Source organism: Syngnathus acus, chromosome 19, assembly GCF_901709675.1.
Source record: "Syngnathus acus chromosome 19, fSynAcu1.2, whole genome shotgun sequence".
Taxonomy (NCBI): domain Eukaryota; kingdom Metazoa; phylum Chordata; class Actinopteri; order Syngnathiformes; family Syngnathidae; genus Syngnathus; species Syngnathus acus.
Window position 1 is genome coordinate 8353983 of NC_051103.1, and position 18717 is coordinate 8372699.

At 42.8% G+C, this 18717-nt stretch overlaps 1 protein-coding gene across 11 annotated transcripts in view; it reads left to right on the plus strand.

Annotated features, from left to right (window-relative positions):
- The window catches only part of LOC119138644 (RNA binding protein fox-1 homolog 3-like), a 155487-nt gene that overhangs the window by 111208 nt on the left and 25562 nt on the right, over nt 1-18717 (plus strand). For 9 of the 11 annotated variants that reach the window (XR_005101173.1, XR_005101174.1, XM_037278924.1 and 6 more), the window contains 3 exons: nt 11883-12134; nt 13004-13075; nt 16095-16241. Coding sequence is in view for 9 of the 11 variants with exons in the window: in XM_037278924.1 (XP_037134819.1) it covers nt 11883-12134; nt 13004-13075; nt 16095-16241 (471 nt within the window). In the remaining 2 variants the exon portion in view is untranslated. The remainder of the gene's footprint in view (nt 1-11882; nt 12135-13003; nt 13076-16094; nt 16242-18717) is intronic. The other 2 variants (XM_037278925.1, XM_037278926.1) reach the window with 1 other exon arrangement.

An 18717-nucleotide genomic window follows, 5' to 3' on the forward strand; every position in this document is an offset into this window, starting at 1 on the left:
CTTCTTCATGACTACCTGTGACCTTTAAGGATATTAACATCTGACATGATGAATTGTGTGTGCGTGGGCGTAGAATAAGAGGAGAGAAGGAAAGCCGGCCAATGGAAGTCACACACAGTGGACACTGTTGGAGTGTGAATGAAAATGAAAAGCATTGCAGCTTTGCACACATCAGCACTCTTGAGCCAGTGATGATGGCCTAAACACACCCACACTGAAGATTTGCTGCTTCCAATTGGAATCAAACGGCATCTTGCAAACTATTGTCACACTTTGTATTCTAATGTTGTCCGTTACGTATCTGCCTCCGATGTCTTCATTCAGACATGAAAAATCCATTACGCCAGGCGCCACCATGCTTGCTTAATCCCATTTGCTCACAAGCAGTAAGTGCTTAGGTGGATATTCATAATTCTATTCGCACAATTGACAGCAAATGCCTTGAAGAAATGGCTGAAAGCTGCTGAAAAAAAAAGCACCGTACCCTAGCCCAACTCCTCTGATAAGAATTGACTGGGTGTTAGGGAGTACGAAGAGAAAACATCCTCTGCCTCTGGTCTTCTTCCCCACTCGGTCTGATAATAGTCTCTTGAAAATCACAAAGGCTACAGAGGATGGAGGAGAGACTTTAAGTAGCGTTGGGAGACTAATCTCCACTCTGTTCGGTGGGGGAGTGCAGATAAGACCAGCTGGAGTATTGCAGAGGCCACACTTACTGTGCTAAAACAAAATACGGAAGGCTGACAAAATAGGAAGAAGATACACTGACAAAGATGATCAGCCTTTCTGAGGCTGCATTTACACCGCAGGCAAAAGGAGCCCGCTTCTGACTTACTAGACATGCCCAGATGTGAAACGTTGATGATTCGACAAAAAACGTCCAAGGTGAACCGATGGCAAATTCCTCATCATCGCTGCGTATGGATTTTTTTTTTTAAAACGTGTCTGTGTGGCCGGCCGCATGTGTTGCATTTCAAAAACGTACGAAATGTTGCACGTTGTTTTGCCTTATAACAAAATAAATTCAAGGTAAAAATGTAAAGAAAACAAAAACAACAAAAGAAAAGAAAAACGAAAATTCTTATTTGAAAATTTCAATTCAATTTGATTGATAATACATAGCTGTAGTCAAAGTTAACAGACCTGCTCTAAAAACCGAAACGGAGCTAAAGGAAATTGCACTAACTTGCATTGAGAAAATGCAATTTCCCAATGAATGAAAAATGCAACAATGAAAATGACTTAGAAGGCTTTTAAAGATGCAGACCTAGTCCTGCCTATTTGTATACGTCAACTTAAATTTGACTCGACAAAAACCCAAGGAAACCAAGAGCGCATTTTTGGGGGGAAATCAATGATTCATTTGGGTTTCCAAACTATTTTGGACATAAAATGTAGTGAAACACTCTAAAGGGATTCCCATGCCATGCCACAATCTGAATAGTACATTGCCACTTAACTGTCTAACCCTGAAATTGCCCTTTTTCGGGACAAGGAAACAAGCTGTATTGAACACCTCAAGCAGTTTCATTATTCAAAGCGCATTATGCAAGCCATTCAGCAGGTGGGACGCCGCCCCTACAACCTTGCCAAGAGGAATTCCTGAGTAGGCAAGCATCTTTAGACATGTTGCAGAGTAAATATGCGCTTTGAGCGTATGTGTGTGTGTGTGTGTGTGTGTGTGTGTGTGTGTGTGTGTGTGTGTGTGTGTGTGTGTGTGTTGCAAAGCTTCAAATGCCCTCAGGGCACTTTCGGGCACTCGGTACCCCATTAGTCGGGGGCAGGCTGACAGGGACGTGTCAGCAGAAGAGGTTCAGAGCAAGACAACAGAAATGGAGGACAGATGGATGGATGGAGGGAGGCCAAAAATGGCTCCCTCGCCACTACCTTGCCAATGAAATATTTGTTTCATGTGGATCATAAAGCAAACATGCAGTGATCTTAAGGTGTTTGTTTCACAGACATAAATGCAAAGTGACAATAATGATTTTGGTCTAATTCCACTATCGACCTACTGGCACACTTAAGTCTAGAATGTTTCTATGATTTTAAAAATGTATTTAAATACCTTTAGAATCGTTTTTCTAATTGATACATGCAGCCCATGCATTTTGTTTATGATTTCACACAGTGGACCTGATTTAGTTCATTTCATGCAGCCGTTCCTAAATTGCATCTTCACTCATTCTAACAGAGCAGGTACAATTTGTGTGTACATTTCCGCGTGTGTGTGTGTGTGACCTTGGCTTTGTGATCCAAATAAGGGAAGCGCGTGAAGATTGAACAGGGATCGTCCCTTTAGCTATTCTGAAGAACGTGGCAACATTGTGTATGGAAGCCGTGAATACACACACACGCGCATATTTGTGAATGTTGAGAATAATTATAGGCAGTTGACTGGGCGCTGAGCAGAATGGAAGTGTCACTTTGGGAAATTGTATTTTTATTTACTGCGACGGGCCTCTGGCTGCATTTTCCACTTGATATGGAAGTGCAGTGCGTGTGCAAGTGTGTGCACCAGCGTATATTGTTTCCTCACTTGCGTATGTGCCATTACTATTTTTTGTTTACTCTTCAAATGGACAGCTGTTTTTTGTCAAGAAAACAAAAAGGGATGTACATGAACATATTCACTCAGCCATTCAGGGGAGAAGAATAGACAAAATAGACCTATAAAACCATTATCACCAAAAAATCCGCTTTCAAAGGTCCATCATTTGTATCAGCACACATGAATATTAGTCATCACAGCACAGCACAGCACAGCACAGCGCTCTCATGCTTTTAATGAGCCATATCCATACAAGCCCTAAGCTGTGATGCGTGGCCTTAGGTAATGACAAAACTCAAACAAATTAAACAATTTATACATTGATCCGTTTATTAGTCCCATGTTCCAGTTCAGTTGTCTTTGCTCACAAATTGATCATTGATCAGCACATCCACTTGCCCCTCAATGGGCTAGGTTCATTAAACAGAATTGGAGATTCAGGCTATGCTATTATTCATAACCGTACACACTTTGTCCCATTCTATTCTTTTAGCTACATAATGTACCACATACAACACTGTTTATATTATCATTATTTTTTTTTTCCATTATTAATATTATTGGTGTCGTAAGAAGAAAAAAAAAAGTGCTTTATTCGTGAGCAAGTTTGTGTCCTGTTGAAATAACACTTACTACTGTCTCTGTAGATTGTTTCACTCTGTGATGATATTGATGCATGTGGATCCCTACACAGATTCCTCATTTGGTAGAAGAAGTGGAATGCGGTCCCTGTCAATTTCTAAGCTCTTTATAACTGTCATGTCCCTCTCCTCTCATGACCTATCTCTCCTGTCTTGATCGCTCTCGGCCCCAGAGTGCAGTGATACAGCGTCCACATGAATTATGCAGTGTTGTTATCACTCTGCTCTGGTTCCTTTTACAATAAAACAGTCTTAAAGCATCAAACATTCACCAGGGCTTCAGTCGCCATCATACGGGAAGCTCTGGGAAGTGGAAAGAGTTTGGGTGGTGATAATTAGCAAGAAAATACAATCCAGGTAAAGCTCTCCTCAGTTATAGTTCATAGGTGTCAAACCTAAGGCCCGGGGGCCAAATATGGCCCGCCACGTCATTGTATGTGGCCCGCAAAGACAGATTGTGCATGGACTTCATGTGTCCATATTAAAAGAGGTTGCTATCATTTTTATCACTCGTGAAAAAGTCTAAAGAGAAACTTCAAATGTTGTGCTAGCTCTATGCAATCTGTGTTGTAGTGCAACACTGGATAATTAGCAATATTCCTTCCATGCTGATTGCATTAGGATCAAAGTGAGATGCACATTGAGGCTAACTTGATACAACAGATGGACAGCGTTTCCCAAACCATCTGGAATCGGTAGAAACGGCTTGGAAATGAGCAGACAAGTTTGAAAGAACTTGGAAAATGATCAGATGGACATTTGTCTGTCACATCCATTACAAGCCAATCAAACCAATGGAGCAATCAGACTAGCACCAACATCATCTACAATGGCACTAAAATAAATTGCATGCGGCTGGCTTGACGAAGAGCCAGCGTACGACAAAAACGTTGTGTAAATGGAAGGGGAAAAAAAGCGACCAAAAGATGAGGCTATATACTTTTGAAAGGATGTTCACTCATTGATCTTATGACCTCAGAAGTTTGTCATTATGCTTAAATTGTAATAGTTTCAAATGAAACAAATAAAAATGGACTCGTTTTCATCCAATTCCAAAACTACAGAACCAAATAACGCTTTTCCAACTTCCTCGCAGCAGTTGCACTTTCAGATCCCGCACACATCTTCTCTCTCTCATTCCTACATATGAAATTAAATGACTTATTAGCCTCGCCCCCTCCTGAGACTCCTTCGATTTCAGAAGACTGGATTTGCTCTCTTTTCCAAATGTATCAGCACTTGGTCAATATCAATACAGCCCCAGGTTCATGGCACTCATTTGACCGTGCTGGTTGCTGACTAAAGTCACTATTTAGCCCGATGGATTACGGAGATGATTGTGATAAGCCTATTGACGGAGCGGACGGACGGACGGATGGATGTCACGCTCTGGAGGCGGCACACACATACTAACTATATCATCCACATGCAAAAAAACCAAAAGTCTTTAATGGTTTTAATTTGCCAGAGAGTGTGTGCAGGGCATAGATCTAAACAGAATGAGGCCAGTCATTCCAAAGATGAGATGGCTGATGATATCTCTCTCACCCAGTCCCAAAGGGAAGATGCAAACTGCTAGTAGTTATCTACTTGCTGTTATCTCTGATTGTGATACCCTTCCTGACTTCCCTTTTGGTTCACATGACTGACACTGTTAGGAAAATTCCTTACTTGTTTCTGGTCTTTTCAAATCCTTGTTTGGGTGAGAGGATCAAATATTGACATTGTTATTCATCTGATCTGATTCTTGAACTTCTTTTCTAATTGCGTTCAATTGACGCAAATATGGACCTTGAGATAATGAAACGTTTTACTTGGTAATGTTTTTTTTTGTAGATCTTGCACCAAATGTAAATGTTGAGGCAGCAAAGTTGTCAGCCCTGAATGAATTATTCCTCGGCTTGTTGCTGCCAACTTTTGGAGCCCATCATGTTGGCTAAATCAAATTATTGATCCAATTTGATATGATAGCCAAGTTCTTATAAAGTCATGCCCGGCCGGTGTGCTCTCTCCCCCATAAGACATTGTGTCAAACCGAAAGCCCGGGCGGGGGCCAGATATGGCCCGCCACATCATCTGATGTGAGCCGCCCGCAAAGAGACATTACGCCTGGGCTTCATGTGTCAATACTAAAATTACAAATCGCAAGCCCTGCCTTAAGAGCACCTCCATCAGGTGGCACCGGCATTTCCTTTGACTTTGCGTGCGGGTCTGATTGACTCGGAGCCACAAGCAGATTTACATGTTTGTCTTTCTTACGCAGGTTAGTGAGTATCATGTTGAAAGGCCGAGGGGGAATTGGCAGGCGGTGGTCTTGCATTAAAATGAATTCTAAACAGTCTCTCCACAGCGCCAGCCTCATCGCTCTGCTCCTTCATGAACATGATTTTTCTCTCGCCCGTTCACTATCTCACTTTGTCTTTCTTGTTCTGAAGCGATCATGACACAAACGCACTGGCAGAGTCGCACGTACATACACACAAAGTGAGGTTTGCTTGTGGAGTGTCCCCGCTTGGCCGGTGAGGGACTGGGAGTGTCGTCCAATCTCTGTTCAGTCAAGTGTTAAATTAGATTCCGTTGCCTCTCTGTCGGAGTTGTGTGGGAGACACGCTCATACACAACTCACTCATTCACAGACTAGGAGAGCAAAGTTGGTGCAGGAGCTGAGATGATCATGATGCAAAAAAGGGAGTCACATTTTTGGGAGTTTTATCCTCAACTGTTTTTCTTTTAATTCAAGGTACTACTGTCGTCATTAATGAACACTTTTGCAAAAGTACACGTTTTCAGGATGTTGCTTTTCTTTAGCTTCCTGATTTGTGCACTGGATGCTGGGATAGAAAGCACCTTCCCCCAAATGCCCGAATTGCCTTTTGAAACTCAATCATTTCGATACAGGTGAACTAAGGTACCTATCAACCTTTTTGCTCCTTAAATAGAAAAAAAATAAACAGATACAAAAACATGAGCAAAAAAAAAAAACATTTGTCAAGACTTTATTCTTTCCGGATGATGCTCAGTGTCAGAGCTTTTATCTGGCAGCATGCTGTCGAGACATGCGAGCCTACATAAGCGAAAGCATCTAAGCCTCAATTACTTTTTGTCTACTGACAACATGTCGACAGTATTTCGGCGTTACATCCTCCCTATCTTCATCAACCCCCCACCCCACCCTTTTTTTTTTTATTTTGCCGCTATCCTTTTTTGGGCTCTCTGCAGTGCACATCAATATTAATCAACCGCTTTAAGCTGCAAGTTTCTCAAGCTGCATACAGCAAAATACTGCAGTGTGTTTGAGCACATATATATATATACTTATATACAGTAATATAGATCGATAGATAGATCGATAGATAGATCGATAGATCGATAGATCGATAGATCGATAGATAGATAGATAGACAGACAGACAGACAGACAGACAGACAGACAGACAGACAGACAGACAGACAGACAGACAGACAGACAGACAGACAGACAGACAGACAGACAGACAGACAGACAGACAGACAGACAGACAGACAGACAGACAGACAGACAGACAGACAGACAGACAGACAGACAGACAGACAGACAGACAGACAGACAGACAGACAGACAGACAGACAGACAGACAGACAGACAGACAGACAGACAGACAGACAGACAGACAGACAGACAGACAGACAGACAGACAGACAGACAGACAGACAGACAGACAGACAGACAGATAGACAGATAGACAGATAGATAGATAGATAGATAGATAGATAGATAGATAGATAGATAGATAGATAGATAGATAGATAGATAGATAGATAGATAGATAGTCTGTGGTGGACTTTACTACTCAGCAATGACGTTCTGTGCTTGACATTGACTCGTCGTAATCCCGCGTTTTTGCCTGGAGGAGAAACCAGAGCGCTCGCAGCAGCAGCAGCAGATGAGTGTGCTGAATGAAATGAGTCTGTCACCGGACTTGATTTAAATTGTCTTGAGTTTCTGATTGCGCAGCTTTGGTTAGTGAGCGATAACCAGGGACGGGGCATAAAAAGCCAGGCTATAGCAGAATGTTCTATAATTTTCCTGTCTTCAGTAATCTAAATGGAAGAAAAGCAAAGAATTATTTCACAGCACAAAATGAGTTTTGTGATTATTGGCAAACAACATTGTAAATTCTCATCGTGCACAAGCCGCTGCTGAAGTGGGCCCAGAATAAGGACAGGTCTCGGCAGCAATTAATTGATGTCGATTGGACTCTTCTGTCCGCATTATAATGATGAGGATCACCACAATGTCTTCATGTGCCACACAAAGCAACTATGTGACAAGCGTCCGTGCTATCACATCATCAAGAGGGTGTGTCGGCATGAAATAAACTGTCTATTGCATTCCCTTTCTATGCAAAGTATTTCAACTTGTTTTCATTTTTTTATACACCGTTGACAATCCATCCCTTTTGGCAATGATGTCACTTGCAAGCGCTTGGCTAATGTACCTTACTGGCTCCCAGCCGCAATCTTCATTAGTTTTCTCTGTCACCTAGGAACAATAAAGCTGTAGTGTTCTGACTGGCAAAGTGTCACAGCAGCTGGATGGCATGCGGGAGGGATCTCTGCGTGCTTATGTCTGCTTTACTTCCGCCAATTTTGATACATGCTTTCCGAGCTCGCGATTTCATTTTAAGACGGTGCGGTGCGTTAGGCCCTGCGCACACTCGTGTAGCTTGGGGCTGAAGTCGGTGCGCTTGTGTGTGCTCGAGGTGTTTTGCAGCATCTCTACTCAGCAGAGTGCTTGTTTAATGGTTGGTAGGGGTGGAGACAAGCCTCGGGCGACTGTGGAAAATACTTGACGAGAACTTAATCGATATCAGGCACCTCAACCTCGGCCTTTTTTTGTGTGTGCGTGCGTGCGTGTGTGTGCGATGAACTTTCTTGCTGTTTTGCCAACGTGTTTTGTTCATTATCTGGCGACACGATGAAGAACCTCTCAATCAGACAAAATATTTCTGTAGACTTGGGAGTTAATTTTGCTGCTGTCATCGTGTGTTATATCAATGAAGATTAATGAGCCTGTTTCCGAAGAAGCCATGCAAGCCCAAGCCATGACATTACCTCCACTATGTTTCACAGATTAGCCTTTCCATCACTTTGGTAAAGGTTAATCTTTGTCTCACCAGTCCATAAAATGCGCCTCTGTACTTTTTTTTTGCAAATTCCAGCCAGGTCTGCTTAATGAGTGCTTTGCATTTTCTAGTGTAACAAATGAAGTTTGGTTCATATACATGACCTTCAATCTGGTCCGTCCCCGGGAAGTTGGGCTTTTTCCGTAATATTTTGTCGTAGTATCCTAGTAGTCTTCTCGGGCCCAAAAAAACAATCCGTACATTGACAATTATTACAATAAGTCATCTAATAGGAGAATGTAAGACTGTCGCTCACATGTTCCAATACTTTTGCTCACATAAAAGTTGTGTGGATCCAGACAAAATGTGTTATTTTAACTTGTTTTTTAGTTCTCGGTTTAAATACTTGATCTCTTGCCTCATAGTTGTCTTCCGATGTCGAACATAAATGCAACAATTAAGGAATTGGCTTTGTAAAAGTGTGTGTAAGTACATTAAGTGCGCGCCAACACTTCTGGGAGGAAAATGTATGCGTGCTGCTGGGAAAAATATTTACAGCATTGCATTTTCTAAAAAGCGTCCCTTTTTTATTGAACTAATTAAATCAAGACATATTGTTAAAGCTCCGCCATGGGTTCTAGAGTTGAATAAGCAGCTAGCAGCAGCTGAAGGATCCACTGAGTGATGTTGAGCCTAAGTACTCTGTCTTCCTCCAACAGTGAAGAACATGAATGTTAGATTAGCTGAAGACCCCAATTTGAGCAGAGGTCTGAATGTGAACGCTTGTCTGTCTCTATTTGCCAACCCTGTGTCCAGGTTGCTCCCCACCTATCACCCTAAATCACTTGTAATAGACTCAAGTCTCTCTGGGACTGCACAGGATAAGTGGGGTAGAAAGTGGATGGATGGATGGATGGATGGATGGATGGATGGATGGATGGAGGGAGGGAGGGAGGGAGGGAGGGAGGGAGGGAGGGAGGGAGGGAGGGAGGGAGGGATGGATGGATGGATGGATGGATGGATGGATGGATGGATGGATGGATGGATGGATGGATGGATGGATGGATGGATGGATGGCAGATTGAGAAGAGTGTCACATTCGGAAAATTGTGGCGCATCTCGGTGTCTCCGCTCTTTGTTTGCAATACGCATTGGACCAAATCTGCAAAAAGCAAAAACTCATAGACAGGCCTTGCTATATATTTACAGAGCTTTAACGTATGAACTCGTTCAGTGGCGTTGACGGTTATAGATGTCAAAGACATGAACTGGATTGGCAGTTGCTTCTACCTCTTCATGAAATTGCAAGCATGGAAATGTGTCAAGCTGAATTGATAGATGAAATAAACATCCTACGAATGCAGTGTCAAAATAGCATGAAAATGCTATTATAAATTGCTTTGACTATTAGTTTGTGTTTTCATCCATGGTTGCTTGAATTGACATCCTGAAATATTGACTGAAATATTGCTTTCTTATCAGCTATGCACGGGTGTACACGTGTGAAGGAAATGGACAAAGAGACATATGACAAGCGTGTCTCTAATGTGGCGCTTAAGTCCAAGCAGACATTGTGCGCAGCGCTCTACTGAGCTGCGGCCAAATCAAGTCGATGAGGGAAAAGAACGGAGAAAGCGGCTCCGTGATGTGGAGAGATAGATGAAAGGAGGTATGGAGGGGGAGAAGGCTGGATAGTATGATGGAGCTGATAGGAAAAATCATTTACCAACACAATTTGTTGACAAGGATCTGGGAATGTCTCAATGTGTCAGCGTCACAGTCACTTTGATGGATGACGGCCGTCTCTAACGCTCCCTCCCTCACTGTGCTTCTTTTCCTACAGTTGAGCAAAACCGCTTCCCACACAGTGAGACACTCATTAAAAGATATAAAAAAAGATATATATGGGAATATATATCTCTATCTCGATCTATATATACGTATATATTAAAAGGATACATATATAAATATATACATGTAAAATATTTTTTTTCCATGAAATGATGTTGATCTGTTTGTCTTCATTAGCACGGCCACATTTTAGCTGCAGGTCAGATGCAATAAGGTAAGAGAGCCTATTGACAGGGTTCCTTCTTTGAGTTAAGATGACTTGCCTCAGGACACAACTCCAACCACGTATCGACTGCGTCGAGATTAGCGAGGAAAGGAAAATAGGAGCAAAGACTGATGAAAGGGAACAAAATGGAGCGGTTGTGTTAACCTGTAAAGTATTAAGTGTTGGGTCAAGATAAATGCGCCGTTTTTGTATTTCGCTGTCCGGGACTAAAGACGCCATCCACTTCCATCGACACTCAGCAATGTTATCTGTTCCCTTGAATAATTCAACATGAAATTTACTTTCATCGTTGCTTTTTCATTGCTTATAGGCTTACTTAACGTAGGTTTTCTTTTAGTACTGCTACTTAATGTGCTAACGGTGTGCTTTTTCTCTGTACATTAGCTCGATGTTGTTTTTAATGCTGTTTGGATAATTACAATCCATCATCAGTAATTGATGATAAATACGTCGAGAGAATTTCAACTGACAATGGGCTGAGACTTGATGTCAGTGAGTTAATGATTATCATTTGTATATTAGCGGTATAATAACGGTGTTATTTGTGGAAATCCACATGAAAACGTATTGCCCGCAACGCATACTGTGACAGCCCCTGCAGCGCCTCAGCAGTGTAGTAGATAGATGGAAGGACGCTTGCACCTAAATCTACGGCGTCGAAGTGTCCCATTTGATGATGGGTGTTTTGCCTCCATCTTGCCGCTGGCCGGTTGTGTTTTGCAAAGTAAAGCCTCATTTGAGCAGAATGCTTCTCAATGGTGACTCTCAGCCAGATCCAGCAAGCAAGGCAACAGTCTGCGCGCCATCGGCAAACTGCTTTGTTATGCTCAATGCCATCAATCTCTATGCATGAGAATAGCCAACTTCAATACTGCTATTGATTGTGGAAACCTTTGAAAACGGCTAAGGTCAAAGCTTCATCCTTCCTCAAAAAGTTGCTGAGATTGATTATTACCTTTTTAAGCCATATTCCATTAAGGTTTGAAGCAGTGCGGAAGAACGGTGGCTCGCTCATATGTCAGACGGATTCATCATCATTGGTCGGAGGAAATTATTATCCTCCAGGCATGTAAATTAGAGGGAGAGTCTGGACAAGGGTGAAAGACCATGATATTCATGATAGACAGAGTAAGAGGTTGCATGACTAAAGTGAGACATATGAAGAGAAAATGGAGCAGAAACAAAACTTTGACGAGAAACGGAAGACAATTATAGCATCCGATTTTCGTCGAAAGAAAACAAACAAAACTTAAAGAACGCCTGAACTTTCAAAATGGCCAATTCATTAAAAAAAAAAACCTTTTAAATGACAGTGATTTCTCAAGAGTTTTCATTGGACGGGCACGGCTTATCTCCGTTGCCCACCCGTAGACACGCACGCCCCTGGCTGGACACCACTTTTGCGCTTGGCAAATCATTTTTGCATTGTTTAGGGGCCTGAACTGAGGTTCCACAATTCCAACTGTAGCAACATTTGAATTGAAATAGCCGTGCTCCTTTCTCTTGCAGGGTAATCAAGAGGCCCCAGCTCCCCCTGAAGCAATGGCTCAGCCCTTTCCACCGGCCCAGTACCCGCCGCCTCCACCACAGAATGGGATGCCCGCTGAGTTTGCCACAGCCCACACTCACCCACCGACCGACTTCACAGGACCAAATACGGTCGGCGAACACGCCCTGACGCTGTACACGCCGACACACACGCAGAGCGAACAAGCCGTGAATGACAGCAACGTTCCGGCACTCACAGCTAACACAGTCACGGTGAGTGGTCAATCCGAACCCGTTCAAACACCAAAGTGACAGGTTTTCTGCTTTGAATCCAGCCCGTGTGGCGTTTGCATGTTTGACCCGTGCTTGCGTGGGTTGTTGTCTACATGCCCCGTGGACTTGGTGGACAGTCCCGCCTCTCGTCCAAAAGTCAGCCGGGATAGGCTCCAGCTCAAAAGTGAATGGCTGGTGATTTATCCAATCAGATCTTTAATGCCCACTGCTGGGTATGATGTCGTTTTATAATCTGGGCAGCTAAAAATCGCTTTATATTCCAATGAAGTCAAACGTCTGATTTACAAGCGGACGTCATTGGCAACAATTGACTTGAGTGCCATTGTAGTCCAAAATAGTGCATGAAAAGACAAGTTGGGAAAGAGCTGATATCAAGTGTTTGGGAAAAGTGCAGGCACTTCCACTTTCAGGGCAGGCGAGCAGATCAGCACGTAAAACAAAGTGCAATACTTCCAGCTGAAGTCTTGAAAGTCTTGACTCTCTCTCTCTCTCTCTCTCTCTGTGTCTCTCTCTCGCTTCTTTATTTTATGATTAAAATATGTTTCCTATCGAAGCGCAGCTTTGTCAGTATGTAGTCTAACGTCTCGCGGGGCCGCAGTTGTTTACAAGACCGCGGCATTGCTTTGCCGTAGCTCTCGGCTCGCTCTCCTTAAAGAATACAAATCGGTCAGTCCGACACCTGTTCCCTGGAAGACCTTGCAAACGGAGATATACCGTCGTAGCTATTTGTGACTTTGAGTGCTTTAAATGTTTGCTCCAAGTCAGCATTTTTTTTTTAAATGTACTACTTGTGATATGTGCAATGTCAGCGAGCAATCCTTGACCCAAATGGTTTGTTTTTCTTTCAGTTTTGCTTGCTTAAAGATGGTTTCTCAGGGGAAGCTGTGTGGAGAGAATGTTCTCCTCACCACAGTTACAAGGTAGACGATTGCTTGATTTGAATGCAATTTTTACAATCAAAAGATTCCATTCATGTGCGGCGCGCCGCTCACCTTTGAAGCCAGCCAGGTTTTAAGATAACTGATACGGCGAGTTGAGCTCAAATGCTTTTGTAGTGGTGGGTGGTGCACTGTGAAGCCTGCAGGGAGTCAATGAAGCCTTTCTTGTTGACTCGAGGAGTGTCTTTCTGAAGTCTCTCAGAAAGTGAGCTTCACACATAAAACATCCAAGATAAAGCGCCAAAAGTAGCCCCTTTCCTGAGGGATCTTCCAAAATCTGGGATAATGCATGAAGTCAGAAAGTAAATGACAACCACAAGAAGAAATGGATTTGATTTAGTATTTCTTTCAGTGTTTGGACTAGTATTAAACAATTGACCATATGTGATTTCCTAGTTACCCATATATAGTGGTGGTGAAATGAAGCTGTTTCATGAACCAGTCGTATTTTTTGGCTGGCTCCTCCAATTGGCACTGTTGCTTTTAAGAACGGGTTCAAGAAATTGCCAATGTTGAACAGAGAATGCCATCTTCAGGAGTTGACAACTGGTTTATGAAGCTTCATTTTTCCCTCACTATGATTGGTCAAACACAGATTTGCAAAGCTACACATCCATGGCTAAGCAATGTCCATTCTGCACCACCACTCATCGAAAGAACTGTCAGAGCTATTGGGAGTGATGCATGCTGGGAATGTATGGGGAACTGGTGACTGGCGTAAAAAATAGTTGCATTTAACATTTCACTTTAAGTGAAAATTGTACCACACCTCATTTGTTTTTCCACTGTTATGTTGAGTCGCGGTATGATCATTACCTGTCTCTGATGTCCAGCTGAGCTGGCATCCACATTCACCTGCTCATTGGAATCACTGTAAACACACAGTTGGGATCTAATTGGCGGGTGGAGTTGTTTGGAAAGCGTGGGGGATTATGTCTTTGCATGCATATGACCGTGTGTGGAATTTCAAGGCTTAAGTTCATAGAAAAGCTTTGCTTCTGTTTTAATGATTCCCCCCCACACACACACACACACAAGCACAATATTCAACTCAGTGGCACCGTTTCCCCGGTGACAGCGAAGGAAGTTTGGTCTGCTTGTGTATGATAATGTTAATGTAATTATTGCCTCATGCTCCCTGGCTGCTCACACAAGCAAAGAGTAGCAAGAGAAAATGGATACATTTGAGCTCTGCGACAAAGGCCGGCCGGGGGTAGCGTTAAGCTTAAAACTTGATCTGTTCCATGTTTAGTTAGACGACTACCGCCGGCCTTCATCAACTAACACACAACCATTCTACATTCCAGACGGAGGATTTGTTTTCTACCTAGGGATTTGTGCCGCACTGACTCTTTTAAATGAGATGATTCTAAATATCATATGCGTGCAGTATTACTACCAGCTTTAGGATGTAAACATAATAGCATCACGCTTAAACAGTTTTTCTTTTTGGCCAGAGGCCATTAACAATTCCCAGAGAGTAAATTGAATGAAAAAAATCAAATCCACCAATCTGCGCCGCAACTTAGACCTGCTTTCACCTGCTCTACATGGTTTTCTTTCTCCATTTTCTGTGTAATGCTCTCAGTACCTACTCAGCATTTGTGTGTCTGTGTGTGTGAGAGAGTGAGTGATGTAATGCCATTATCCTGGCTTCCCTGTCTTTCCATTTTTACCGTTGTCTCTTCTGTCAGCACTTAACCCCGTGTCTTGCATCTCTGAATACTTCCTCCCCAGCGCTAATTCTCGCTCTCTTCATTCTTTGGCTTTTTCTGTCTCCCACTCTGTCGTTCTCTCTCCCCCCCCATCTTGTTGGTTGTTGCTACAAATGCTGCTACCTTCAGCACTTCTCTCTCATTGATTGGAAGCCGGATAAGCTGACATCATCTCTCCATCTTGGGGTTTTGCCCTTATTCTTTCGCGCTTCCTTTTGCCTTCATCCTCATGTTGTTTGGATTGCTTTGCTTCCACGTTTTTGAAAGCGGCCAAGAGGGAAGAAACAAGGAATAAAGCAACATATGAGTGGAAATCTATCTTTTGGTCCCCTGTTCCTTTTGAAATGAAATGGTTACAACATCATTCAGAACTAATAACATACACGAGGAGACTAAGAAATCAACCAAAGATTGACAACTAATATTTATCTGAGAAGCTGTGAGGAGAATTAGTAGGCTGAAGGAAGTTCCAAACAATTTTAAAAGTAAGGGAATAAGTCAGTCAATTTCCAGGTTGTGTTTTTCTTTGTTTTTATGCACGGGCTGGACCGCATCTTGTTTAAAATGCACCAACACACCAGTAGCAAAGCTTCTCCAGCAAGGTTGCTTCAATTAACGCTGTCCCAGAAATCTTTAAGAAACTGAGCAGGCACAACATTGTCTGAAGAACCCCAGGCTTTATTTAATTAGAGCCACAGTTTTGCTTTTATTTTGCTTTCAGCTTGACAATCGACGATGGATTGTACTGATTAAGAACAGCAGAGGAATGGATGTGCCATTTCGACGTGAAATCCCTTTCTCCAAATACTTAAGAAACAAACACTTGTCAAGGATGTTGGAAACAAATGACCCGGGGCCAATGTGGCTTCGTCTCACCCGAGTTTTTCCTCAGAATCTTAATGCTGACTCTATTTCACCAATTACCAGAGTGAACTTTGTTGGTCAACACGCTCTAACTCTGATGTTGCTTTGTGCCAGTTTGCGAATCCTTCCATTGAGCTTCCAAGTTTCTACCAGAGTTTGTCCAAACCAGTCACACATTGTTCTGGATGGTTGCTGCTCAGGGTTTTTTGTAACACAGGCAGTCTGAATGCATTGCATGTTCTCACTTGCCTTGCTTTGTGATTTCTGATGGACCAACTATGTTCAGTTAAGTGTTTTCACTGGAATAGTCACACCAGTGCATGATACTATGCCAGAAAAGCAGCATCACTTTGTGAATCGGCTGATTCAGATGGTATTCCGAACAGTAGTTGACCTTTGGCATTCTGTGTGCTTCTTTGCAGCAGGTAGATGACCTTGCACAGACGGACGCTTCGCAGCATCTTCACCTGCAGCCAAGTGACTCTTCAGAGAAACAGCAGCCTAAAAGATTACATGTCTCCAACATACCTTTCCGTTTCCGGGACCCTGACCTCCGACAAATGTTTGGGGTAAGATGTGGGATTGTTTTGGAATTGATTGCGACATTCTGATGTTGAAAGAACACCGGGATTAGGCTTGATGCAAATGTCCCTTGAATCGATCTGTTTTCTATACCGCTTGTCCCAATTAGGGTCGCCTGTAACTGGAGCCGATAGCAGGGAGCTGACTTAGCTAGCTGGGTATATCACAGGACACATACAGTCGAGACTTGAGACAAAAAGGCAATAAATTGATATGCCATTAATCCATTCCAGCCCCTAAATAAATCAATTAAAAAATCATGAATGAATAAATAAATGAATAAATGTCGATATCGCTGTATTTCAAACAAATTAAAGCATAATAAAAGGAATATTTTTTAAGCATAATTAACGTACAGTCCAATGGGACAAGCCGAAAGTCACAAGGAAAAAGTGAAACGCAAAGGCTAACATTCAACGTAAAGAATGGAAGTTGCGTCCCCTCCCCGAATTAGTAGGTTGCAAGACTCTGGTCATAAAACGAAATAATTCACACCCTAACCTTTGCATGCCCCTTAACCCAAATTAGGCTAGCTTTATAAATGTTTTATCTCGCGTGTCTGTCCTTAAGTGGTCCTCTGAAAGTCAGAGTGGTAGGGTAGCTAGCCTATTGTATGCTCCACTTGTCTTTACACATGCAAAAGAAACATTTTGTGAAGATCTATTTAAGGACAGGCTGTACTCGTACTTGTGCCCAACAGTCATTAAATAAATAACCTGTTGCTGAACTCCAGACACTGTACGAGCCACGTCACTCGGCGTGTTTCACTAATGCATATACGGATGTTTATAGCGCTGCCCGAATATAGCACAGGAGTTTGTACCGCTGTTTTCGGCATGCGCATAGCACAAACACGCAACCAAAGCCAGCACGGCCGGCGATGAATATTTAATAGAGGGTCGGAGTTATGCGTCTCCTACCTTCCTGTTACGCAAATGGACTGAAACATCTGCTCCTGTGGGTTCCACCGGCACTTCCCAGGCCTCAGAGCTGTTGATGTTGGGAGAAGGCACGGGAATGGAAGGGCCCGTCAGTAGAGACGCAATTAATGGGATTCTTCAGCAGGGTTAAAAGGGAGTTTATCCTCATTAGGTGTATACAGGGTGACAGCGTCAGCGAGGGGTGCTGGAGTGTCTGTCTGTGTGTATTTGGATTTGTGTATTCTTCAACTGTGCTGGCACTCTATATTTTCTCCCAACTGTCTCCAGTCACTTAGTGAATTCTCTGAGGCACTGCGCTACAATTAACCGACGATGGCATCAGACTGGGCGAAAGGGAAAGGAGGGAAGGTAAAGGAGGATCAAAAGAGACAGACAGTCTGAGCCGGCCGGTCCTGTTGAACACCACATTTGAATGACCAGTAAAATGTCTGCCACGGGCCGTTTGACTCGGTCGTTATTGGTGAACGCGTCTAGTCCTGACCAATGTGTTCATAGTGCCGTTGTTTTCACGCTTTCCTCGAATAATCGACCAAACAACAAGCCCCAAACTGAAGCAAGTAAAGCTGAGCCAAGACAAGTCAGTAGCGTGCAATGGAAAAGCGGCAATTGGATTGTTATTTTTCCTGAGCTGAAGGCAGAAGCAATTACTGTAAAATGTGTCTGGGCTTACTCCTCACTACCATAGATTTCAGAAGAACTGAAGAACTTCCTTTCACTTAAATTGGGATGTGTGAGCAGCAGACACAAATCTCTTACAGTTCCACTAGACTACCTCCACCATGCAAACAAAGGCAATAACTGGGCATTACGGCAAATGGAATTCTGAGTCATCTCAGCCAAAGTTGGAATAGAAAAGCATGATGAGAGCATTAAACTAAGCCATATGAACAAGTTCAATCAAAGGCGAATCCCAAGACCTTTATGTATCGTCGACAATAAAGTAAACATAACCTGCAAAAGCAGTTCAATTCACAAAAACAGTCATTATTTTTTAAACACGGCATCAACAAAAACACAATCGTTCTCATTAAACACGTTTTAGCTCATTCATAATTAGCTAAAGACCATTGGGAAGCTATTACAGGGCTAGGGAAGAAGAAGAACTGATGATTGGCATTAACACCATCACTCCACTCGTTTTATTTCCCAATTGTCCAAATAAATGAGATCTCCATAAATAATTCCACACAACCAGATCTTTGTATTTCTATTTCCACATGTCATCATTTTCGACAATTCCTTAATTGCTTGAAAGTCTCTGGCCTACTGTACATTTAGCTTCACACAAGGGTGGAAACCTGACAAGTTAAGATGCAGGACCGCCCGTCCGTCCCCTTGAGTATTGGCTGTGTTTAATTAATAAACAGGCACTTAGTGAGCCAACCGCAAGAGGGTCCTTACTGTCACACTCCCAGAGGTAGGGTGCCCTGAATGAGTCATTAGATACTCAATGCACAGTCACTACGTGTGTGGTGTGGTGTGTGTGTGTGTGTGTGTGAGGGGTGGAATAGCGTGGTAATGG